At 39.7% G+C, this 26,279-nt stretch overlaps 1 protein-coding gene across 3 annotated transcripts in view; it reads right to left on the reverse strand.

Annotated features, from left to right (window-relative positions):
* The window catches only part of TENM1 (teneurin transmembrane protein 1), an 883,219-nt gene that overhangs the window by 110,312 nt on the left and 746,628 nt on the right, over positions 1-26,279 (reverse strand). For all 3 annotated transcript variants that reach the window (XM_036271240.1, XM_036271239.1, XM_036271238.1), the window contains one exon: positions 17,506-17,660. In XM_036271240.1, the coding sequence (XP_036127133.1) occupies positions 17,506-17,660 (155 nt within the window). The remainder of the gene's footprint in view (positions 1-17,505; positions 17,661-26,279) is intronic.

The raw sequence follows: 26,279 nt of genomic DNA on the forward strand, positions 1-26,279 counted from the left end.
TCCCAGAAGAGCTTTATATTAGTCAGAGTCATTGAAAGAATGGAATGACCTGCTTGGAGGAGGTGGTGAGTTCCCTGTCAAAAGAGGCATTAGAGGAAAGGTTGAACTGTTACTACATGAGGAGAATATTCTGGAGGGAAGTCTAGCATCACATGATTGGGTAGAGAAGTAAGATTTCCAGGAGATTAAGAAGATCAACAGATTAAATACATGGGGCCAAAGTTTGCTCCTCCAAAGAACCAGTTGCTTTCCTTCTCATAACATGGATACCTCCCTCCACCTGTTAGGTCCCTCTGACAAATAGGTATTTGGGGAAACCAGTGGGGAGTATGCAGATGATACAATAAGCATTTAGGGAGGACTGGTTATACATCAAATACTCTAGATAAACATCTCAAAGTATGTACCTTAGGAACAGTAGGTCAACAGGATTATCTGTCATACAGAAGGTCCATGTTGTTTATATATCTGCTATTGGGCCCATTTTGGGGAGCACATTAGGCTGGCTTCAAGGATTAAATCAAATCTCAAATTTGTACCAAGAGAGTTGGTCTAATTCCCAATTCCATTCTGGTCAGGCACAAGATAGAAGTGAGTTACCAGAGCAGGATGAATCAAAAGCAACAACAGAAATGGAAATAGAGAACCAAATCTCTTCATAGTCAACTCATCTCCTGAAGTGAAAAGCCTGGTTGTTTATAGCAGTGCTTACAAAGGGAAGTTATGCTTCATAGTTTACACTGAGAGTTCAGTTTCACATTTCAGTAAATCAGAAAAAGATATTGATTTTGAACAAATGGCTGATTTTATTGTCAAAGCAATTTTCATTTCTTGAGATGATTAGATTTTAGTAAACTATTTCCTAAGTGCCACTGAACACGCATTCTGTGAATAAACAGCATATTTCTCAACCAAATGACATTATATTTGTCACCCACTAAATAGAATGATATTTGGTCATCTCCAGTTGTTGAAAATAGAGAAGTTGGAAAAATACATATTGGGGTCAGAAAGCTTATGCTCGAATCTTGGCTGTGTCACTTAATAACTCTATGGTCATAGTACAATGCATAATCTTTCTATCAGTTTTCTCCTCTATAGGTGAGGGTAATTATACTTCTCAAGGGTGGTTGGGTTGTGGAGATAAGATGTCAATAACTTGATTAGCATAGTTCCTGGAACATAATAAGTTCTCAATAAGTGGTAGCAGTTATTATTAGAATTACTATAGTGAAAACATCAGGATATGCTGAAGAATAGGGCAGGCTATCGAGGACTGATTCTCCCCAGCGCTAAGATTTGCCTTAGAAAAGTATAGAAGACAAAAGCAAATAAGATAAAGAGGACTGTTGTCTGTATCATTTCCCAGCTTCCAAAGGTACTCAGCTAGCATGGACAGGCCTTCCCTGTAGGGGACCTTTTGGTTTTGAAATGCAGGGAAAGTATCAAAGAACTTGAGGAACCATGTAATACTTCTGTAGAGAAACCTTCATGGATTTGGAAGGGAGGAAGGGACCTTGAGAAAAGAGTTGATCCATCTTCCTGACTCCAGTGAAAAGGCAAGCCAGGTGCAGACAACTCCCTTGGCAGTACAGAGACCCCACCCCTGGCTTTTGTAATTCCCTTACATCCTCCAACCACATAAACTACAGTGGAACTAGAAAGCCCCCAAATACCTGGAAACTATCATGTATAAAAGGTGGCTGGAACCCAGTCTTGGGGCTCAGCCTTTGGAGGTGACTCCACTGGGCCAGCAACAGTGAGCATTAAACAGTCATTTTCTAATCTTCCAAGTGCACGCACTCTGTATCTTACTACCAACCAAATTTCTGCCAAAACAAATGTATGATGCTGCCATGTAGCTTTAGAATCAGTAACTTTACATAAGGTTTGATTCAAAGCTTCATGCTGTAGCAGAGGCCTCTCTTTTCTCCCCCGCCTGATTGTTAGCAGAATCTGTGTGCTCTCATTTAATTTTGTTATATTTTTAAATTAATTAATTTATTTCTGTTACAGATGTTTCTCCTCTTTTCCCCACTGATTCCCCCCTAACCTTACCTCCTCACCCTGTCCCCAGCTTTGTTGCCCATGTCCATTGTTCATGCATACATGCATATAAGTTCTGTGGTTTATCTCTACCCCACCACCTCCTCTTCTGAGGAACGTCAGTCTGTTCCCCACTTTCAGGTCTCTGGGACTAGCCCATTCCTCAGACTGTTATGTTCGTTATATTCCACAAATAACTGAGGTCATATGATACTTGTCTTTCTCTGTTGGGCTTGTTTTGCTTAGGATGATACTTTCTGGTCCCTACATGTCATCTCAAAAGATAAGAGACCTTTCTTTCTCACAGCTGCATAGTACTCCATTGTGCATATGTACCACAGCTTTTTTATCCATTCATCAACTGATGGACATTTGGGCTGTTTCCAGATCTTAGCAATTGTAAATAGTGCTGCTACAAACATGGGGGTACATATATTCTTTCTGATTGGTGTTTCAGGCTTCTTAGGGTATATTCTGAGAAGTGCGATCCCTGGGTCACATAGCAGTACAATTTCTAATTTTTTGAGGTAACACCATAGTGTTTTCCGTAGTGGCTGCACCAGTCTGCATTCGCACCAGCAGTGTACTAGAGTCCCCTTTTCTTCACACCCTCGCCAACACTTGTTGTTTAATGATTTGTTGATGACAGCCATTCTGACAGGTGTGAGGTGATATCTCATTGTTGTCTTAATTTGCATCTCTCTGATGATTAGTGATGTTGAGCATTTCTTTACATGCCTCTTAGCCATTTGTATGTCCTGTTTGGAGAGATGACTATTTAGTCCCTCTGCCCATTTTTTAATTAGGTTCTTTGTCTTCTGTTTGTTGAGTTTTATATATATTGGAAATTAACCCCTTACCTGATATATCATTGGCAATGATGCTCTCCCATACAGTGAGTTGCCTTTCCATTTTGGTGGTTGTTTCTTTTGCTGTGCAGAAGCTTTTAGTTTGATGTAGTCACATGGGTTCATTTTCTCCTTTGTTTCTGTTGCTTTAGGTGATGTATCAGTGAAAATTTTGCTGCGTATGATGACTGCAATTTTGTTGCCTACATTTTCTTCTAGGATGTTCATGGATTCATGACTCACATTTAAGTATTTTATCCATTTTGATTTTATTCTTGTGTATGGTGTAAGTTGATGGTCTAGTTTCAATTTTTTTGCACGTAGCTGTCCAATTTTTGCAACACCATTTATTAAAGAGGCTGTTTTGACTCCATTGTATGCTCTTGCCACTTTTGTCAAATATTAATTGAACATATTGCCTTGGGTTTAATTCTGGGTTCTCTGTTCTGTTCCACTGGTTTATATGCCTGTTTTTGAGCCAGTACCAGGCTGTTTTGATTACAGTGGCTTTGTAGTATAACCTGAAATCTGGTAATGTGATCCCTCCAACTTTGTTCTTTTTCAAGATTGCTGTGGCTATTCAGGGTCTTTTTTGGTTCCATATGAACTTTTGAAATATTTGTTCTAGTTCTGTGAACTATGGCGTTGGTATTTTGTTAGGAATTGCATTGAATCTATAGATTGCTTTGGGTAGTATGGACATATTAATGATGTTAATTCCTCCAATCCATGAACAAGGTATGTGTTTCCATGTTTTTATAACTTCCTATCTTTATTTTCTCAATGACCTGTAGTTTTCTACAAATAGGTTCTTCATTTCTTTGGTCAAGTTTATTCCCAGGTATCTTAATTTTTTTCTGTGATGGTAAATGGGATGGTTTTATTAAGTTTCTCTTTTTGTGAGTTCATCATTGGTGTATAAAAATGCCATCGATTTCTTGACATTAATTTTGTATCCTGCTACTTTGCAAAATTTATTTATTAAGTCTAGTAAATTTTTGATGGAGTCTTTGGGGTTTTCTATGTATAGAATCATATCATCTGTGAATAATGACAGTTCCACTTCCTTCTTTCCAATTTGAATTCCTTTTATTCTTTCTTCCTGTCTGATTGCTGTGTTTAAGACTTCCAATACTATCTTAAATAAGAGTGGCAAAAATAGGCATCCTTGCCTTGTTCCTCTTCTTAAGGGAAATGCTTTTAATTTTTGCCCATTGAACATGATGTTGGCTGTAGGTCTTTCATATATGGCCTTTATTATGTCGAGATATGATCCCTCTATTCACAAATTGCTGAGCACTTTTATCAGAAATGGGTGCTGGATTTTGTCGAATGTTTTTTCGGCGTCTATTGATATGATTATATGATTTTTATCTTTCATTTTTTTTATGTGGTGTATCACATTTATTGATTTGAGAATATTGTACCGGCCTTGCATCCCTGGAATGAATCCCACTTGGACATGGTGAATAATTTTTTTGATGTATTGCTGGATTCGATTTGCCAATATTTTGTTCAGGATTTTGGCACCTATGTTAATCATGGATATTGGTCTGTAGTTTTTGTTCTCTGTAGTGTCTTTTTCTGGATTTGGAATTAGAATTATGCTGACCTCATAAAATGAGTTTGGAAGGCTTCCTTCTTCTTGACTTTTTTGAAATAGTTTGAGGAGGATGGGTATCAGTTCTTCTTTGAATGCTCCGTATAATTCCCCCATGAAGCAGTCCCGGCCTGGGCTTTTGTTTGCTGAGACTCTTGATTACATCTTCAATTTTTTCTATTGCTATTGGTCTGTTCAAGTTTTCTATCTCTTCCCTGTTCAGGATTGGGAGACTATGTGTTTCTAGAAATTTGTCCATTTTGCTTAGATTGTCGAATTTGTTGCTGTATAATTTTTCATAGTATTTGTTAAGGATCCTTTGTGTTTCTGTAGTGTCAGTTGTTACTTCTCTTTCATTTCTGATTTTGTGTATTTGGGTTCTCTCTCTTTGTTTCTTGGTGAGTCTAGTTAAGGGTCCATCAATCTTGTTTATCTTTTCAAAGAACCAGCTCTTTGTTTCATTGATCCTTTTAATTGTTTTTTTGGTTTCTGTGTCATTTATTTCTGCTGTGATCTTTACTATTTTCTTCCTTCTACTTGCTCTGGGGTTATCTTTTGGTTTGCTTTCTAGTTCTTTAAGTTGTGAGGTTAGATAGTCTGTTTGAAATATTTCTTGCTTCTTGAGGTGGGCATGTAGTGCTATGAACTTCCCTCTAAGAACTGCTATCACTGCATTCCATAGATTTTGTGTTGTTGTGTGTTCATTTCCATTGGTTTACAGGAAGTTTTTAATTTCTTCCTTGATCTCCTTGGTAACCCATTCATTGTTTAATACCATGCTATTTAGCCTGCATGTTTTCCAATGTCTTTGCATGTTCTAGTTGTAATTGATTTCTAGTTTTATGCCATTGTGATCTGAGAAGGTGCTTGATATGATTTCAATCTTCTTGAACTTGTAGAGACTTAGTTTGTGTCCTAACATGTGGTCTATCTTTGAGAATGTCCCGTGTGCACTTGAGAAGAATGTGAATTCTGTATTTTTGGGGTGTTATTCTCTGTAGAGATCTATTAAATACATTTGGTCTATTGCTTTATTTAGAGTCTCTTTCTTGCTAATTTTTTTTATAGGATCTATCCAATGATGTCAGTGGGGTGTTGAAGTCCCCTGCTATCATTATATTGTTATCGATTTCTCCTTTGAAGTCTTCCAGAAGATATTTAATATATTTTGGTGCTTGTATAATAATGTGTGCATATATGTTTATCAAGGTTATATCTTCCTGTTGGATAGATCCTTTCAATATTATTTAGTACCCTTCTTTGTTTCCAGTTTTGGTGTTTATTTTGAAATCTATTTTATCAGATATGAGTATTACTACCCCAGCTCTTTTTACTTTTCTCTTTGCTTGAAAGATTGTTTTCCATCCCTTCACTTTCAACCTATGTGAGTGTTTTGTTGTGAGGTGGGTCTCTTGTAAACAACATATATATGAGTCATGATTTCTTATCCAATCAGCCAATCTGTGTCTTTTTATCACAGCATTCAATCCATTTACATTTAATGTAATTATTGAAATGTACTTATTTATTGCCATTTTTGTTTAGTGTGGTTATATTTTTCTTCCTATTTCCGCTGCTAATCACAGCATTCCTTTTAACATTTCTTGCAGTGCTGGTTTTGTGCTAGTGTATTCCCTTAGCCTTATTTTTTGGTCTGGGAAGCTCTTTATTTTACCTTCTGTTTTGAATGATATCCTTGTTGGGTAAAGTAGTCTCAGATTTACATCCTTGTTTTTCATGACCTTGATTACCTCATGCCATTCCCTTCTGGCCTGTAGTGTTTCTGTTGAGAAGTCAGCTGAGGGCTTTTTGGGGGTTCCTTTGTAGGTAGCCTGTTGCTTTTCTCTTGCTGCTTCTTCACCAGATTAGGAAAGTTTTCTGTCACTATTTCTTCAAATATGTTCTCTAACCCTTGCCAATTATCTTCCTCTTCATGGACTCCTATGATGTGAGTGTTATTCTGTTTCCAGTTGTCCCACAGTTCTCTTAAGTTGTCTTCCTGTTTTTTAATTGTTTTTTCCTTTTAGTTTTCTGATTGGTTGATTTTTTCTACCCTGTGTTGTAATTCGCTGATCCAGTCCTCCATTTCCTCTACTGTGCTGTTTTAACCTTCCAATGTGTTCTTTATTTCTGATTTGTCATTTTTCATTCCTTATTAGTGGTTTTTAATTTCCAACTGGTTGATTTTCAATACTTCTATGTCTTTACTCATGGTGCTCATGTCCTTACACATGCTGTTGAGCTTCCTCAAGATCTTGGCTCTGAATTCTAGTTCTGTTAACTTGCTTAACTGCACCTCATTTATCTCATCTTCACTAGAGGTATTTTGTTCTTTCATTTGGCATTTGTTTCTTTGTTTCACCATTTTGGCTATCTCATTGGGTTTGGAGCCTGTCAAATTTTCCCTTTGCGTGTCGGTGTTCTGCTGTTTGTGGCATTCTCTACTGGGTTTGCATGAGCATGCGTGGACCCATTTTGAACACTACTGTCAAGTCTTAACTTTCTGGGCAGAGTTGCAAGCCCAGGAATGGTTCAGTTATTCTCTATCTTTTTGCATGGAGGATATTAGTGGCAGTTACTTGAAGAGCCTTGGCTTCTCAGTTGAATAAAAAACTCCCTCAGATGTTCAGAGTAAGGGGATTTCCTAAGGGTGGGGCAGATGCTGGTTGTTAATGAGCCTCAATTTGCATTACAATGGCCACAGAGTGGGGTTTAATCTCCAAGTGAGGGGCCACCTCTTTCCAGAGCCCTGGGAAGGAGTAAGATGACCACTGTCTTGCATGGCCGCAACTCAGCAAAATCTCTGAGTGCCCTCCAAATCATGAGTGTCCCCACACAGTTGCAGTCCAGTCTACCCTTGTTCTGCCAGAGCTCAAATTGAGTGGATTTGGCTATTTTAGCGTCTGTCCTGGCTCTGCGCTGTGGAGCCGCTTTGGAGTTTAACCCTGAGGGCGCTACTCACAGCCAAGGCCGCTGTTGTCTTTGGGCTCCCAGTCTGCCTCTTGTGCCTCCACAATCCTACCAGGATTGAATCAGTGTCCCTGGTTATATGGTCCTCCGAGCTGCATTTTTGTTGCTTTTTCCTGATGATTTGTCTTTAGTTTTGTTGTAATTCCAATTTGGTCTAGGGAGATTGTCTGGGTAGCTGACATTCACTCCACTACCATTTTGGAATATCTACTCTGTGTCTTTTTATCGAAGCATTCAAATCATTTACATTTAGGGTGATAATTGATATGTACTTATTTATCGCCCTTTTTTTTAGTGTGCTTCTATTTTTCTTCCTATTACTTCTAGTAATTACAACAGTCCTTTTAGCATATCTTGCAGCACTCGTTTGGTCTTAATATATTCCCTTAGCCTTTTTTTTTTTTGTTTGGAAAGCTCTTTACTTGACCTACTATTTTTTTTTTTTTGTTTGGAAAGCTCTTTACTTGACCTACTATTTTTTTCTTCTGAGGTATGTCAGTCTGTGCCCTACTTCCATGTTTCTGGGTCTACCATATTCCTCAGACTGTTATGTTCATTATATTTCAAATATAAGTGAGATAATGTGGTATTTGTCCTTTTCTGCTTGGCTTATTTCACTTAGGATAATACTTTCCAGGTCCCTCCATGTCGTCTCAAAGGATAAGAGATCTTTCTTTCTTACATCAACATAGTATTCCATTGTCCATATGTACCACTGCTTTTTTATCCATTCATCTACTGATGGACACTTAGGCTGTTTCCAGATCTTAGCTATTGTAAACAGTGCTGCTATGAACATGGGGGTACGTATATTCTTCCGGATTGGTGTTTCAGGCTTCTTCGGTATGTTCCTAGAAGCGGGATCACTGGGTCAAATGGAAGTGCAATTATTAATTTTTTGAGGTAACACCATATTGTTTTCCATACTGGCTGCACCAGTCTGCATTCTCACCAGCAGTGTACTAGAGTGTCCTTTTCTCCACACCCTCACCAACACTTCTTTAATGTTTTGTTGATGGCATCATTCTGACAGGTGTGAGGTGATACCCCATTGTTGTTTTAATTTGCACCTCTCTGATGATTAGTGATGTTGAGCATTTCTTCATGTCTCTTGGCCATTTGTATGTCCTGTATGGAGAGGTGTCTATTCAGCTCCTCTGCCAATTTTTTAATTGGGTTCTTTGTCTTCCTTTTGTTAAGTTGTATAAGCCCTGGCCGGTTTGGCTCAATGGTGAGAGCGTCGACCTGCGGTCCTGAGAGACCCGGGTTCGGTTCCCGCTAAGGGCACGTACCTCGGTGGCAGTTTGTCCCCGGCCCTGGTCGGTCATACGGGTGGCAGCCACTCGATGTGTTCCTTTCACATCGATGCTTCTCTCTTTCTCTCTGTTCCTCTCTCTCCCTCCCACTCTACCTGAACAAAAAAAATGGGAAAATGTCCTCGGGTGAAGATTAAAAAAAAAAAAAAAGCACTCTCTATATATTGGAAATTAACTCCTTATCTGATATATCATTGGCAATGATGTTCTCCCATACAGTGGGTTGCCTTTCCATTTTGATGATTATTTCTTTTGCTGTGAAGAAGCTTTTTAGTTTGATGTAGTCTCATGTGGTCATTTTTTCCTTTGTTTTTGTTGCCTTAGGTGATGTATCATTGAAAATTCTGCAGTTTGTCCCTGGCCCTGGTTGGGTCTGAAATTTTGTTGCCTACATTTTCTTCTAGAATTTTTATGGATTCACAAGTCACATTTAAGTCTTTTATCCATTTTGAGTTTATTTTTGTGTATGATATAAGTCGATGGCCTAGTTTTATTTTTTTGCATGTAGCTGTCCAATTTTCCCAAAACCATTTTTTGAAGAGACTGTCTTTACTCCATTGTATGCTCTTGCCAGCTTTGTCAAATATTATTTGAGCATATTTCCTTGGGCCCATTTCTGGGTTCTCAGTTCTGTTCCACTGGTCTATATGCCTGTTCTTGTGCCAGTACCAGGCTGTTTTGATTACAGTCACTTTGTAGTATAACCTGATATCTGATATTGTGATCCCACCTACTTGGTCCTTCTTTTTCCAAATTGCTGTGGCTAATCAGCGACTTTTTTGGTTCCATATAAACTTTTGAAGTATTCGTTCTAGTTCTGTGAAATATGTCATTGGTATTTTGATGGGGGTTGCATTAAATCTATAGATTGCTTTGGGTAATATGGACATTTTAATGATGTTAATTCTTCCAATCCATGAACAAGATATGTGCTTCCACTTTTTATATCTTCCTGTATATCTTTTTTCAATGTCCTGTAGTTTTCTGCTGACCAACTATTTTGAATGAGAGCCTTGCTGGATAGAGTAGTCTTGGATTCAGATCCTTGTTATTCCTGACCTTGATTACTTCATGCCACTCCCTTCTGGCCAATAGTGTTTCTGTTGAGAAGTAAGCTGAGAGCTTTATGGAGTTTCCTTTCTAAGTAACCTGTTGTTTATTTCTTCCTGCCTATAGGATTCTCTCTTTGTCTTTAATTTTTGGCAGTTTGATTACTATATGTCTTGGTATGGTCCTGTTTGGATTCTTCTTACTTGGAGCTCTCTGTGCTTCTTGAATTTGAATGCCTTCTTCCTTCACCAAGTTAGGAAAGTTTTCTGTCACTATTTCCTCAAATATGTTCTCTAACCCTTGCCCATTTTCTTCCTCTTCGGGGACTCCTATGATGTGAATGTTATTCCGTTTCCAGTTGTCCCGCAGTTCTCTTAAGCTATCTTCCTGTTTTTTAAATTATTTTTTTCCTTTTGGTTTTCTGATTGGTTGATTTTTTTCTACCCTGTCTTCTAATTCACTGATCTGGTCCTCAGCTTCCTCTACTCTGCTGTTTAGTCCTTCCAATGTGTTTTTAATTTCTGCTATGTCATTCTTCATTTCCACTTGGTTAGTTTTTAATGTTTGCATATCTTTACTCATGGTGCCGATGTCTTTACTCATGCTGTTGAGCTTCCTCAAGATCATGTCTCTGAACTCTACTTCTGATAACTTGCTTAGCTGCATTTCATTGATGTCATCTTCAATAGAGGTCTCTTGTTCTTTCATTTGGGATTTGTTTCTTTGTTTCACCATTTTGGCTACCTCAGTGTGTTTTGTAGTCTTTCAATAATTTCCTGTGGGTGTTGGTGTTCTGCTCTTTGTGTCTCCCTCTACTGGGTTTGGATGAGATTGGGTGGTCTCACATTAAACTCCACTGTCACTCTGGCCAGTTTGGCTCAGCGGTTAGAGTGTCAGCCTGCCGTGTGGAGAGACGCAGGTTCAGTTCCCGCTAAAGGCAGGTACCTCGGTTGCAGTTTGTCCCTGGCCCTGGTTGGGTCATGCAAGTGGCAACCACTTGATGTGTCCCTTTCATGTCAGTGTTCCTCTCTCTCTCCCACTCTATTTGAACAAAAAATGGTAAAAATGTTCTTGGGTGAGGATTAAAAAAAAAAAAAAAAACCACCACTGTCAAGTCTTACTTTCCTGGGTAGATTTCCAAGCCCAGGAAAGGTTTTGTTATCCTCTAGCTTTTTCCTAGTGGCTAGTAGTCTCAGTTACTCAGTGCCTTGGAATGTAGCTCTGGTGTTCTGCCTCAGAGGATTTCCAAAGTGTGGGATAGATGCTGGTTGTTAATGTGTCTCAATTTTTAGTTCCTTGTCTCACCTGGGAAAGGCTGAATCTGAGGGGGGCTGCTGCTTTTCCCCACAGCTCGGGGAAGGAGCACACTGGCCACCATCCTTTGTGGCCACAACTCAGCAAAAACTTTGAGTGCCCTACAAATCCCGGGTTCCCCATAGAGTTTCAGCACAGTCTGCTCTCCCTCTGCCGTAGCCCACAGGTGAGTGGCTATTTTAGCGCTCTGTCCCCACTTTCTGATCTGTGGAGCAGGATTGGTCTTTATTCTACATGGGCACTACTTATAGCTAAGACTGCTGCTGTCCCGGGGCTCCCAGGCTGCCACCCTCTTACACCTCTGCAGATCCTACCAATGTCTCTGGTTATATAGTCCTGCCCTGCTGCTTTTCTCTTGCTTTTCTCTGAGGATTTGTCTTTATTTTAGTTGTAATTCTCGTTTGGTCCTGGGAGATCCTCTGTGTGGCTTCTATTCACTCTGCCTCCTTTTTCACATCCTCTAAGCCTACCTTGTGCGCAGCTGGGTTGCACAGGCCTTTCTGGTGCTTCAGCACCCGGCAGGTCCCGTGGTTAACTGGAAGGCACAGTCTCTGCTGGGTCACACAGGCCTCTGTGGTGCTTCAGCACCCCACAGGCCCCATGGGTAACTAGATAGTACAGTTCCTGCTGGGTGGCACAGGCCTCTCTGGTGCTTCAGCACCCCGCAGGTCCCATGGGTACTGGATAGCACTGTCCGTGCTCTGTCACATGGACCTCTCTGGTGCTTCAGCACCCCGCAGGTCCTGTGGGTCACTGGATAGCACAGTTCCTGCTGGGCCTCACAGGCCTCTCTGTTGCTGTAGCACCCCACAGGTCCCATGGGTAACTGGATCACTCAGTCCCTGCTGGGTTGCAAAAACCTCTCTGGTGCCCCTGCACCCTGCAGTTCCCAAGGGCAGGCAGCTGGATCACACCAGTCTCTCTGGAGTTTGGGCTTCCCACTGCACTTGTGAGCTACTAGACAGCACAGGCCTCTGTGGAACCCCAGGTCCTGCTGCTGGCAGCTGGGGAGTGCAGCTGCCCGGTGGGGATCAATTCCTGCTCAGCTTTTGCTGTAGATTTTGGGGATGGGTCTCATCTGCTGGTCTGTGCTTCTGTTGCCTGGGGATGGATGTCTGCTCCCCAGTCTCTGTTGTTGGGGGTATATCTTGAGTCTGATCGGACTGCTACTCTGGGGGATTGTGCTGGACTCCTGGCTGTTTGTGGCTTCCTCAACCAGCACCTTGGGAGCTCCACTACTGTGCACCGGCCTGTGTGACATAGATTGTCCACTGGTCTGATGGTGCCAGGTGTGCTGGTGGGCTCTGTTTGCTGGGCCCTAGCCGCTCTCACTGCTTCCTCCTAGGGAAGTCTCGAGATCTTCCAAAATGGTGGGATCTCCCCGCAGGGCAGGGAGAAGCACCCTGAAGGGCCGCTTACCGAGGTAGCCAGCTGCTCCTATCCACAGCACAGGAACCTTCTGCTCCACGTCTTTGCACTGCTCGAGTTTGGTCGTCCACCTTCATGTCCACTTACACTCTCTTACACACTTGCTCACTCTCTCACACACTCATCCTCTCTCTGGTCCTACCCGTCGCCATCTTCCTGTGTGCTGTCATTTTAGACATCTGTCTACACCTTCACCAATCAATATATTTTGATTTACTGATATATGAAACTGAGCACAGTGTAAGCTCAGTTGGATCATGGTAAGTACTGCTGTAAACAATGGGGGCTTTTTTTTAGAAGATGTTATGAAGCTCCCTCTAGCTGAAGACAGCTCATATTCTTTTTTTTTTTTTTTTTTTTTAATCCTCACCCGAGGATATTTTTCCATTTTTTGTACAGATAGAGTGGGAGGGAGAGAGAGTAAGGGAGAGAGAGTGAGAAACATCGACGTGAAGGGACACATCAAGTGGCTGCCACCCGCACGACCAACCAGGGCCGGGGACAAACTGCAACTGAAGTACGTGCCCTTAGCGGGAACCGATCCCGGGTCTCTTCGCACCGCAGGCCGACACTCTAACCGCTGAGCCAAACTGGCCAGGGTGCAGCTCATATTCTTAAGTACAGTCACGGGAAACATGGTCCCCAATCTGCCACAGTTGTCTAAACAGACAGGGGAAACTCTGACAATAAAGGCTGAGTATCTGGGAAGGTGCGCTACACTCTGGCTTCCTCCTGGTAGACACTGCATCCACTCACACATCTGATATCATTTAGTGTTCTCCAACTTTTGTCCACCTGTGCAACATATGGGTACTGATTTGCTTCAACGGCAAAACATCCCCTTCCCAGCCAAACATCTCAAAAGAATAATTTATTTTAACTTTTTTTCATTTCCTCATCTCCTACTCTATCACTGCAATCTGACTTCAATTAATTAGCACTCTACCAAAGGCACTCTTATCAAAGTAATGAATGCTGTCAAACTAAATGACTTCTTTAAAAAGACAGCTTATTTTATGTGACCTCTAAGCAGCATTTGATATTAACCATTTCCCACCTTTTGAAAACTTGTTTCCTTTGGCTTTTTTGACCACACACACATTCCTGGTTTCCCTCCTACTTGTCAGGTCTCTTACTCTCAATCTCCTCTGTGAACTCCCATTCCCCAGAATTCTCCTCCTCCTCCTCCTCCTGCTCCTCTTCCTCTTCCTCTTCCTCTTCCTCTTCCTCTTCCTCTTCCTCTTCCTATTCCTATTCTTATTCTTATTCTTATTCTTATTCTTATTCTTATTCTTATTCTTATTCTTATTCTTCTCTTTTTTTGCTATGTGGTCTCCCTGGAAAATCTCATCTACTCCACTATTTGCCATTAGCAGGTATAAAATGAAAATCCTAAATCTTATCTCCATCTGGCCTTGAGCTTTATAGACCTTCATCAAATTGTCTTCCAAATATATTTACCTGGATGCACATGGTCACCTCAAAGCCAACATGCCCCAAACTGCATCCATTATCCAACCTTCACCCAAACCTGGTCATCCATCTCATGTATCCTTCTTTTCAGGAAACAATACCACCAGATACATAGTTCTTTTATTCCAAAATTAAGTCAGTCAACAAGTTCTTTGATGTTAGCTCTAATATTTTACCAATCAGTCTAGCCTTCTTAATCCATTCTGCTGATACTTTAGGTTTGGCCATTATCATGTCTTACCTATGTAACCCAAATAAAGCAGAGCCGGTTCACGGTCAGTGTCATCACAGAGTTGTATCCCAAAGAAATATCATTTGAATAGCCTTCTCACCAAAAAAAATACAACATTGGAAAGCAAGTTAATTTGTAGGGAAGGCTCATGAAAAGGTGCTAATCATTTATATATTGATATGTTTTGTCCTTGTCACACCTATATTACTTCAACTCTCTCTTCAGTGATCTCCTTGTCTCTAACACTGTTTTTTTCCACTTGATTCTCTATACTACAGCTAGAATGATCTTTGAAAAACACATTTCCATGTTTAATATTATTTTAAAAATGCATTTCTTTGATTAATGCTATTATTTTCTTCCTATTGTTCACTGAATAAAACTGAAATGCTATCATGCTTATAATGTGCTCCCTCTTAGATATATAGCTTCATCTCTCACTATTTCTCCATATTCTTTGCACCATAGTGTGCTTTTGGTATTGGTATTTATGTTAACTGTGTCTGCTGAACACTTATACACATGTCCAAAGAACATGCAATCTGCCTTGGAAGACTAGTTGGATACAGAGTTGTGTAACAGAGAACAGATTACATATTAAACATGGTAATACTAATTTTCAGTAAGGGAATGAGACAACAGTAAGGACTAGAATCATCAGGGAGAGTTTCCATAAAAGAGATGATGTGTGAGGAGGGTGAGGAGTGGGATTTGAACCAGCAGAAGTAATTCTAGATTGAGGAAATGGAGCTGAGAGAAGCAAGCCTCTTATAAAGGTGGAGGGTTATAATCTGGACTCTGAGGTAGAGATCAGTATGGACTCATTGTTGTCTGCCCGCCCAAGAGGAAAAACTGCAGTTACTCTTTAGGATGCTTTAAGCACAGGGCAGGAAATGATGGACTTCAGTAGAGATAGTTGCCAAATAATTGGGACATGAAGCCTTCTTCCCCCCAATACCCCTCCCCTCCAAAATTACTGTTTTTTAAAATATTTTGTCTAAGGAGAAGGGACAGGGGCATCAGTGAAACAGAGGCTTGGAATGAAATGTCATAGGAAAAGTATGATTCTGTCTCCTGGTTACCAGGGTCCCTTTCCAATGGGCTGCAATCTACATCCTAACCTGAAAGGGATGAGGTCACTTTTATGGTGACAGTTATAGCTTGCAAAATGTCATGTGAAGAAGAATCCCTTTCATGGTGATAAGGATTATATATTTCCTCCATTTCAATGAAGAATTCTCTTTTGAGCATAACTTTTCCACACAGAAGCAGATAAGTTGTTTAGAGTTGACTGATTGCAATTCTAAGCGTGCTACTGTAAGTTAAAAATATTCCTCAAGTAAATCATATTTGTACATCTTCTTTCATTCCTCTCCACCATATAAACACATTCACACCATTTCTTTCTGTCATAAATAATACTCTTTTTCCTTGTCTTCTGCAGGATTTTGCATCATAGAAAGTTAGACTGCTCTAGGACTTGATAGACTGATCCATTCAAATCCCTCTTAAGAATGGTTCGTCTATTTTGTCTGTTCTCCAGTCCTTCCAATTCCAATTTTATTTTTATATTTGACTCTATTTAACTATTTTCTGAGTTTCTGAGGTAAGTCAGGGGCACATAGAGAAGAAACTCCCAAATAGGCACATTTCTAGTGTTTTATAGAGATGTGTATGCATGACGGATAGAGATGGGAGGTGATGTTAGAGCTAATGATTAAGCAAGGTTTTTGGGTGATGTTTTCACTTTCTTTCTTTGTTATACTTGGTTTCAGGTGGCATGAGTAATGAAGCAACAGGCATATCCTAACTGTAGAGGATATCACTGGCTGCCTACCCAACAGCAATCCTTAATTCCTTGCTAACAGAACCCTGATTTTTGGGTCAAGATTTAGGTAGCAATATCTTAAGGGATGGTGACCCACTTCCTGTGGGTCTGAATCTGTTTTGGAGATCTCATTTCCCCTTTGCCAGTGACTTGTGATGGCATGGACATGTGACTCAATTTTAGCCATTTTGACACAAGAATGAAATCTACTGGCATCTTGGCCTACCTCTGGTTATCTCACTATGTGAGATAATAAAACTGTATTGTTTAAACCACTTTTTTTTTTCCATTTTTTGTTCAGGTAGAGTGGGAGAGGAGAGAGGAACAGAGAGAGAGAGAGAAACATCGATGTGAAAGGAACACATCGAGTGGCTGCCACCCGCACAACCGACCCGGGCCAGGGACAAACTGCAGCCGAGGTACGTGCCCTTAGCGGAAACCGAACCCGGGTCTCTCAGGACCGCAGGCCGACGCTCTAACTGCTGAGCCAAACCGTCCAGGGCTGTTTAAACCACTTTTAGATAGGTGTTTTATGATTTGCCATCAAAACCATCCTCTCTGATACACTAACCAATCTTAAAACTCTCAATTTCTACTCTAATTCATTTGAAAAGATTATCTAATAATCTACTTCAGCAGAGTCATAGATTTATGGAATATTAGAGTTAAAAAGGCCTTCTGAGGATATCTGGTCTATTTCCCTCATTTTAAATACCAACCTCTTGTGTCTGAAGACTAAGAGAGTCATCCTCAGGGTGCTGGGCCTGTGCTGTATGCTCTATAATCTCTCTACATAGCTAATCCTGATTTTTTAGAACTATAGTAAAATCAGGATTTTGGACTCAGATGAAAGCTACACTAAATTTTCCCATTTATTGTCACTGGCATAAAGCTTTCATCTATACATGTAAAATAGATCTCAGAGGGAATATTGCTTTCTTTTACTTAAGAAAACTTCCAAATGCCCTAGAAATAGCTTTTTAAAAACACACAAATAACAAGTCACGCTCATATATTTATTTAAAAATATTTCTAAAGACTTTAGTAGTTAGTACTCTCTAAAATGTGAGATACTGTGTTTTTTAAAAATACTAAAATTATATATCTAGAAAAATATTTAATTAATGAGATTGGCCTAACCCTATAATTGATTCAAATGTTATAGACGTTAATTCTTATGCCAATTCTGTCTAGCATTACTCCCATTCTAGCTTGCCATTTTCTCCCAACTGAGTTTTTCTGAGGAGGAAAAAAATAACTTATATAAAGAGAAACTTCTGCTATCTGATGTTATAACAGATACCCAAAGCTTCCTTTATACCTAATTTCTGTATGAGAAAGTGGTTATTCATTTCCTTGATGCCAAATGGTGATAACACTTGAAAACTAGTGATGCCTACCTGAGTGATGTCCATTCCTGAGTCACAGCTCAATGGCTGTGTGGAAGTCAGACCGTTTGAGCCAATTACAGTGGTGATCACAGCATTACCATCAATTCTCCGAATCATAGTCCCATCCACAAAGTAAATGAATCCATGCCTATCAACTGTAATGCCTGTTGGGAAAAATCAAATGAGCATAAGGAGGCTAGTGGGCCACATTTGCACCAAGATCAAGAATTTGAAAGAAGCCGTAGAAATGGAAAAGCATTTTAAAAACACATGGATTCAGACCGAAAAAAATGGTGGTGGAGTGAATGGAGCTACACAGACCATCTCCCAGGACCAAACTGGATTTACAAGGAAAATAAAGGCAAATCGTCAGGAAGGGGCAACTAAAAGACACCTTGAAGGACCAGATAACCAGGGACACCGACTCAATCCTGGTAGGCTTGCGAGGACACGAGAGGGAGCCGGGAGCTCACAGTCTGCAGCGGCCTGGGCGGGGACCAGGGGACTCGGCAGGAAGCTGCTGCTGCCGCCTCCGCTGCAACCCTAGCTGAGTCCTGCGAACTCTGCGTGGTAAGCCCTCGGCTGGTGCCGCACGGACTTGCTGGGACCAAGGGACTCTGCGGGAAGCTGCTGCCACCTCGGCAGTGTCCCGTTACCGTGGCTTAGTCCTGGGGCTTCTGCTCAGTGCAACACCCTCGGCTGGTGCCACAGCCACAGCCGCCCCAGGCTGGAAGCAGCACCCTCGAGTTAAAAGTCCCAGGTGGCTCCACAACAGAGTCTAGACAGATGCTAAATCGGCAGCAGCCACTCACCTTGGGCTCTGGCAGAGGAAAGGCAGACTGGACTGGAACTGTGCAGGGACACTCGGATTTTGGAGGGTGCTAAGAGCTTTTGCTGAGTGCAACCACGCAGGACTGTGGTCATTTTACTCCTTCCCAGGGCCCTGGGGAGAGGCAGAGGCCCCTCCCTCAGAGATTCAACCTCACATAGTGAACACTGAAATGCTAATTGAGGCCCATTAACAACCAGCAGCTACTCCACCCTCAGGAAATCATCTTACACTGAGCACCTGAGGGAGTTTTTCAGGCAGCACAGAAACCAAGGGTCTTCAGGTGACCTCTACTAATAGCCTCCAAGCAAAAACAGCTGGAGGATAACTACCATTCCCTGGGCTAGCGACTTGATGGTGGTGTTTAAAGTGGGTCCTCCCTGGCTCATCTAAACCCAGGAGAGGGAGCCACAAACAGCAGAACACCAACACCCCCAGGGAAAATTTGGCAGACTCCAAAGCCCACTGTGATAGCCAAAATGGTGAAAAACAGAAAGAAAAGTCAAATGAAAGAACAACAAGCCTCTAGGGAAGATTTGATAAATGAGGTGCAGTTAAGCAAGTTAACAGAACTAGAATTTAGAGCCATGATGTTGAGGAAGCTCAACAGCATGTGTAAGGACATGAGCACCATGAGTAAAGACATAGAAATGTTGAAAATCAATCAGTTGGAAATTAAAAACCAACAAGAAGAAATGAAGAATGACATATCAGAAATGAGAAACACATCGGAAGGTCTAAAAAGCAGAGTAGGGGAAGCTGAGGACTGGATCATTGAATTAGAAGACAGGGTAGAAAAAAAATCAACCAATCAGAAAATGAAAAGGAAAAAACGATAAAAAAAAACAGGAAGACAGTTTATGAGAACTGTGGGACAACTGGAAACGGAATAATATTCACACCATAGGAGTCCCTGAAGAAAAAAAAAAAAAAAAAAAGAGCAAGGGTTAGAGAATATATTCAAAGAAATAGTGACAGAAAACTTCTCTAATTTGGTGAAGAAAAAAGGCATTCAAATTCAAAAAGCACAGAGAGCCCCATATAAGAAGAACCCAAAAAGGCCCACACCAATACACATAGTAATCAAACTGCCAAAAATTGAAGACAAAGAGAGAATCCTAAAAGCAGCAAGAAATAAGCAACAGGTTACCTACAAAGGAAACCCCATAAGGCTCTCAGCTGACTTCTCACAAGAAACACTACAGGCCAGAAGGGAATGGCATGAAGTAATCAAGGTCATGAAAAACAAGGATCTGAATCCAAGACTACTCTACCCAGCAAGGCTATCATTCAAAATAGAAGGTCAAATAAAGAGCTTCCCAGACAAAAAAAAAAGGTTAGGGAATACATTAGCACCAAACCAGCACTGCAAGAAATGTTAAAAGGACTGCTGTAATTACCAGGAGAAATGGGAAGAAAAATAGAACCACAGTAAACAAAAATGGTAATAAATAAGTACATATCAATAATCACCTTAAATGTAAATGGACTGAATGTTCCCATAAAAAGACACAGAGTAGCTGATTGGATAAGAAAGCATGACTCATCTATATGATGCTTACAAGAGACCCACCTCACAACAAAAGACTCACATAGGTTGAAAGTGAAGGGATGGAAAAAAATCTTCCAAGCAAACAGAAAAGCAAAAACAAGCTGGGTAGCAATGCTCATATCTGATAAAATAGATTTCAGAATGAAGTCCATAACTAGAGACAAAGAAGGCCACTATATAATATTGAAAGGATCTATCCAACAGGAAGATATAACCTTGATAAACATATATGCACCCAGTATAGGAGCACCAAAATATATTAAAAAACTTCTGGAGGACTTCAAAGGAGAAATCAATAGCAATACAGTCATAGCAGGGGATTTCAACACCCCGCTGACATCACTGGATAGATCCTGTAGAAAAAATATTAGCAAGGAAACAGAGACTCTAAGTGAAGCACTAGACCAAATGGATTTAATAGATATCTACAGAGAATTACACCCCAAAAGCACAGAATTCACATTCATCTCAAGTGCACATGGGACATTCTCAAGATAGACCACATGTTAGAGCACAAACTAAGTCTACACAAGTGCAAGAAGACTGAAATCATATCAAGCATCTTCTCAGGTCACAATGGCATGAAACTAGAAATCAATTCCAAGAAGAACATACAAAGACATTTGAACACATGGAAGCTAAATAGCATGTTATTAAACAATAACTGGGTGACCGAGGAGATCAAGGAAGAAATCAAAATCCTAATGGAAACCAATGAAAATGAACACACAACAACAAAAATCTAAGGGAAGCAGCGAAAGCAGTTCTGAGAGGAAAGTTCATAGCACTACAGGCCTACCTCAAAAAATAAGAAAAATCTCTAATAGACTATCTAACATCCCAACTTAAATAACTAGTGAGCATACAAACAGAAAACCCCAAGCAAGTAGAAGAAAAAAAAATAGTAAAGATCAGAGCAGAAATAAACCACATACAGACTAAAACAAGAATTCAAAGGATCAATGAAACAAAAAGGTGGTTTTTCAAAAAGGTAAGCAAGATTGATGGAGCCTTAGCTAGACTCACCAAGAAACCAGGAGAGAGAACCCAAATACACAAAATCACAAATTAAAGAGGAGAAGTAACAACTGACACCACAGAAATACAAAAGATCATTGACACCTACTATAAACAATTATATGGCAACAAATTTGACAATCTAAGTGAAAGGGAAAAATTTCTAGAAACACATAGTCTCCTAAAACTGGATCAAGGAGAGATAGAAAACTGGAACAGACCAATAACAACAAAACAAATTGAAGATGTAATCAAGACTCTCCCAGGAAACAAAAGCCCAGGCCCAAATGGCTTCACGGGAGAGTTTTACCAAACATTCAAAGAAGAATTAATACCCATTTTCCTCAAACTTTTCAAAAAATTCAAGAAGAAGGAAGACTTCCAAACTCGTTTTATGAAGCCAGCATAATTCTAATTCCAAAGCCAGAAAAAGACACAACAAAGAAAGAAAAGTACAGGCCAATATCCCTGATGAACATAGATGCCAAAATCCTGAACAAAATACTAGCAAATTGAATCCAGCAATACACCAAAAAAATTATCCACCATGACCAAGTGGGATTCATCCCAGGGATGCAAGGCTGGAACAATATTCACAGATCAATAAATGTGATACACCACATAAATAAAATGAAGAATAAAAACCACATGATCATAACAATAGATGCCGAAAATGCCTTCGACAAAATCCAACATCCATTTCTGATAAAAATACTCAGCAGTGTGGGAATAGAGGGATCATATCTAGACATAATAAAGGCCATATATGAAAGACCTACAGCCAACATCATACTCAATGGGCAAAAACTAAAAGCATTTCCCTTAAGAACAGGAACAAGGCAAGGATGCCCACTTTCGCCACTCTTATTTAACATAGTACTGGAAGTCTTAGCCACAGCAATCAGACAGGAAGAAAAAATAAAAGGGATCCAAACTGGAAAGGAGGAAGTGAAATTGTCATTATTTGCAGATGACATGATATTATATATAAAAAACCCTAAAGACTCCATCAAAAGTTTACTAGGCTTAATAAATGAATTTGCAAAGTAGAGGGATACAAAATTAACGTCAAGAAATTGATGGCATTCTTATACACCAATGATGAACTCACAGAAAGAGAAACTAAGAAAACAATCCCATTTAACATTGCGACAAAAATTTAAGATACCTAGGAATAAACTTAACCAAAGAAATAAGGGACCTATTTGCAGAAAACTACAGGTCATTGAAAAAAAAAAATAGAGGAAGATATAAAAAAGTGGAAGCACGTACCTTGTTCATAGATCGGAAGAATCAACATCAATCAAATGTCCATACTACCCATAGCAATCTATAGATTCAATGCAATCCCTATCAAAATACCAAAGCCATACTTCACAGAATTAGAACAAATACTTCAAAAGCTTATACCGAACCAAAAAATATCCATTTTACACAATGGAATACTACGTAGCTGTAGGAAAGAAAGATCTCATCCTTTGAGACTACATGGAGGGACCTTGAAAGTATCATCCTAAATGAAAGAAGCCAAACAGAGCAAGACAAGTTTCATATGATCTCACTTATTTGTGGAATATAATGAACATAACAGTCTGAAGAATGGGGTAGTGCCAGAGACGTGGAAGTGAGGTACAGACTGACAATCCCCAGAAGAGGGGGGTGGTGGGGGAGAGATAAACCACAGAACTTATATGCATGTATGCATAAACAGTGGACATGGACAACAAACTGGGGAAAGGGCAGGGAGCGAGGTGGAGGGGGGAATCAGTGGGGGAAAAAGGAGAAACATCTGTAACAAAAATTAATTCATAAAAATAAATAAATAAATAAAAAATAAAAACACATGGATTCAGTTTTGCTCAGCACAGCCAGGACAGTAATGTGAGACAGCTGTTCAGGCACATATTCGTTTCTTTTTCTTCCTTCCCTCCCTTCCTCCCTCCCTTCCTCCCTCCCTCCCTCCCCTCCCTCCCTCCCTCCCTCCCTCCCTCCCTCCCTCCCTCCCTCCCTCCCTCCCTCCTCTTCCTTCCTTCCTTCCTTCCTTCCTTCCTTCCTTCCTTCCTTCCTTCCTTCCTTCCTTCCTTCCTTCCTTCCTCTTTCTTTTTAAATATTTAGCCTAGGATATTTTTCCATTTATCTTCAGATAAAGTGAAAGAGAGGAAGAGAGAAAGAAAGCAAAACATCAATGTAAAAGAGACACATTGATTGGTTGCCTCCCACACGACCCCAACAGGGACCGGAGAAGAACTGCAACTGAAGTTCGTGCCCTTGGTCCAAATCAAACCCAGGACTCTTTGTTCTGTGGGCTGACACTGTAAACGCTGAGCCAAAGCGGCCAAGGCCACATTCATTTCTTTGTGTATTAAGAAGAAATGACAAATGTAGCATATGGAGATAAAGCCAGGTCTAATAATTTTGTGGTGTCCAGTTTTACATTTCCACCCCTTTGACACTTGCTGACCCCCACAAACAGAATATATATATATATATATATATATATATATATATATATATATATATATATATATATATCTGTTTAACATAAATGTGAAAAAACAAGGGAAGAAGTATGTATTACATTTCTTTTAGGGTGAAGATACATAGGCTACTTGCTTATTTTCATAGTTGAATTAGAAATAGGTGACTTGGAAGGCATTAACTTTATTTTCATCAATTCACATTCAGTTAACAAGAAGTTTGTCATTAATACTGGTAAACTAAACTGAGTATTTTCTTTTTAGTATCTACCTTTTAACATTTTTATTAATCAATTAATTTTTGTTATATGTGTTTCAAATTTTCCCACCCTAGACACCCTCCTCCTGAATCCCCACACCCAAGCATTGTTGTCTATGTCCATTGGTTAAGCTTACATGCATACAAGTTCTTTGGTTTATCTCATCTATACCCCCAACCCCTCCTATGAAGTTTGTCAGTCTGAATCTTATTCCTTTCTATGTCTCTGGGTTGATTTTGTTCATCAGCTTATTTTGTTCATTATATTCCACAAAAAAAGTAAGATTATGTGGTATTTCTCTATCTCTGATTGATTTATTTCCCTTAGCATAATACTTTCCAGGTTCCTCCATGTCGTCTCAGAGGATAAGAAATCTTTTTTTCTTACAGCTGCATATAACTCCATTGTGTATATGTACCACAGCTCTTTTATCCATTCATCTATTGATGAACGCTTGGGCTGTTTCCAGATCTTAGCAATTGTAAATTGTTAAAGTCCCCTGTTATGATTGTATTGCTATTGATTTCTCCTTTGAAGTCCTCTAGATGTTTTTATATGTATTTTGGTGCTCTATTTTGAGTGCCTATATTTTTACTAAGGTTATATCTTCCTGTTGGATAGATCCTTTCAATATTACGTAGTGGCCTTCTTTGTCTCCAGTTATAGCCTCATTTTGAAGTGTATTTTATGGGATATGAGTATTGCTACCTCAGTTCTTCTTTTCTTGCTGTTTGCTTGGAAGAGTTTTTTCTATCCCTTCACTTTGAACATGTGTGAGTTTTTTGTTTTGAGGTGTGTCTCTTGTAAACAACATATATATCAGTCATGATTACTTATCCAATCAGCTACTCTATGTCTTTTGATCTGAGCATTTAAGCCATTTACATTTAAGGTTATCATTGATATGTACTTATTTATTGCCTTTTTTGTTTATTGTAGTTGTATTTTTCATATTTCTTCTACTAATTGCTGCAGTCCTTTGAACATTTTTTGCAGTGCTGATTTGGTGCTATTATATTTCTTTATCCTTTTTTTTTTTTTTTTGGTCTGGGAAATCCTTTATTTCATCTTCTATTTTGAATGATAGTCTTGCTGAGTAGAGTAGTCTTGTGTTCAGATTCTTGTTTTCCATTACCTTAATTACTTCAAGCCATTTCACTTTGACCTATAGTGTTTCCTTTGAGAAGTCAACTGATAGTCATATGGAGGCTTCTTTTTAAGTAACACATTGCTTATCTCTTGCTTTCTTTAGGATTCTATCTTTGTTTTTAAATTTTGGCATTTTAATTGTTATGTGTCTTGGTGTGGGCTTGTTTGGTTTTTTCTAACTTGGGGCTCACTGTGCTTTTTGTACTTGGGTGCCTTTGTCTTTCACCAACTTATAAAATTTTTTGTCACTATTTCTTCAAATATATTCTCCAACCCTTGTTCATTCATTTCCTTCTTCTTCTGGCACTCCTTTGATGTGGATGTTGTTATGTTTTATATTGTCTGACAGCTCTCTTAAGCTCTCTTTCAACTTTTTTTTTCTTTTTGGTTCTCTGATAGGGTGATATTTTTTTTTACCCTGTCTTCTAATTCACTGATCTGATACTTGGCTTTTTCTACTCTGCTGGTTATTCCTTCTCATGTGTTCTTTATTTCTGGTATGTCATTCTTCATTTCTGCTTGGTGGTTTTTCCCTTCCACTTGGCTGATTTTTAAAATTAATTTATTTTTTAATTTTTTATTTATTAATTTGTTTTTGTTACAGATGTTTCTCATTTTTCCCCCATTGACACCCTCTTCCCCTTTCTCCCCGCCCCAATCCCCAGCTTTGTTGTCTATGTTCATTGGTCATGCATACACGCATGTAAGTTCTGTGGTTTATCTCTTCCCCCACAAAACCCCCTCCTCTGAGGCTTGTCAGTCTATATCCCACCTCCATGTCTCTGGGTTAATTTTGTTCAGCAGTTTGTTTAGTTCATCTTATTCTACAAATAGGTAAGATCATGTGATATTTGTCTTTCTGTGCTTGGCTTGTTTCACTTAGCATAATATTCTCCAGGTCTTTCCATGTCATCTCAAAGGATAAGAGATCTTTCTTTCTTACAGCTGTATAGTATTCTATTGTGTACATGTATCACAGTTTTTAATCCATTTATCTACTTATGGACACTTGGGTTGTTTCCAGATCTTAGCTATTGTAAATAGTGCTGCTATGAACATAGGGGAATATTTTTTATGATTGGTGTTTCAGGTTTCCTAGGGTGTTTTCCTAGAAGTGGAATCACTGGGTCAAATGGCAGTTCAATTTTTAACTTTTTGAGGTAACACCATATTGTTTTCCATAGTGGCTGCACCAGTCTGCATTCCCACCAGCAGTGTACTAGAGTCCCCCTTTCTCCACACCCTCGCCAGCACTTGTTGTTTGGTGATTTGTTGATGGCAGCCATTCTGACAGGTGTGAGTGATACCTCATTGTTGTTTTAATTTGCATCTCTCTGATGATTAGTGAGGTTGAGCACTTCTTTATATTTCTCTTAGCCATTTGTATGTCCTTTTTGGAGAGGTTTCTATTTAGATCCTTTGCCCATTTTCCAATTGGGTATTTTGCCTTTTTATTGAGTTGTATGAGCACTCTATATATTTTGGAAATTAACCCTTTA

This window comes from Molossus molossus, unplaced genomic scaffold (assembly GCF_014108415.1).
Source record: "Molossus molossus isolate mMolMol1 unplaced genomic scaffold, mMolMol1.p scaffold_m16_p_2, whole genome shotgun sequence".
NCBI lineage: Eukaryota > Metazoa > Chordata > Mammalia > Chiroptera > Molossidae > Molossus > Molossus molossus.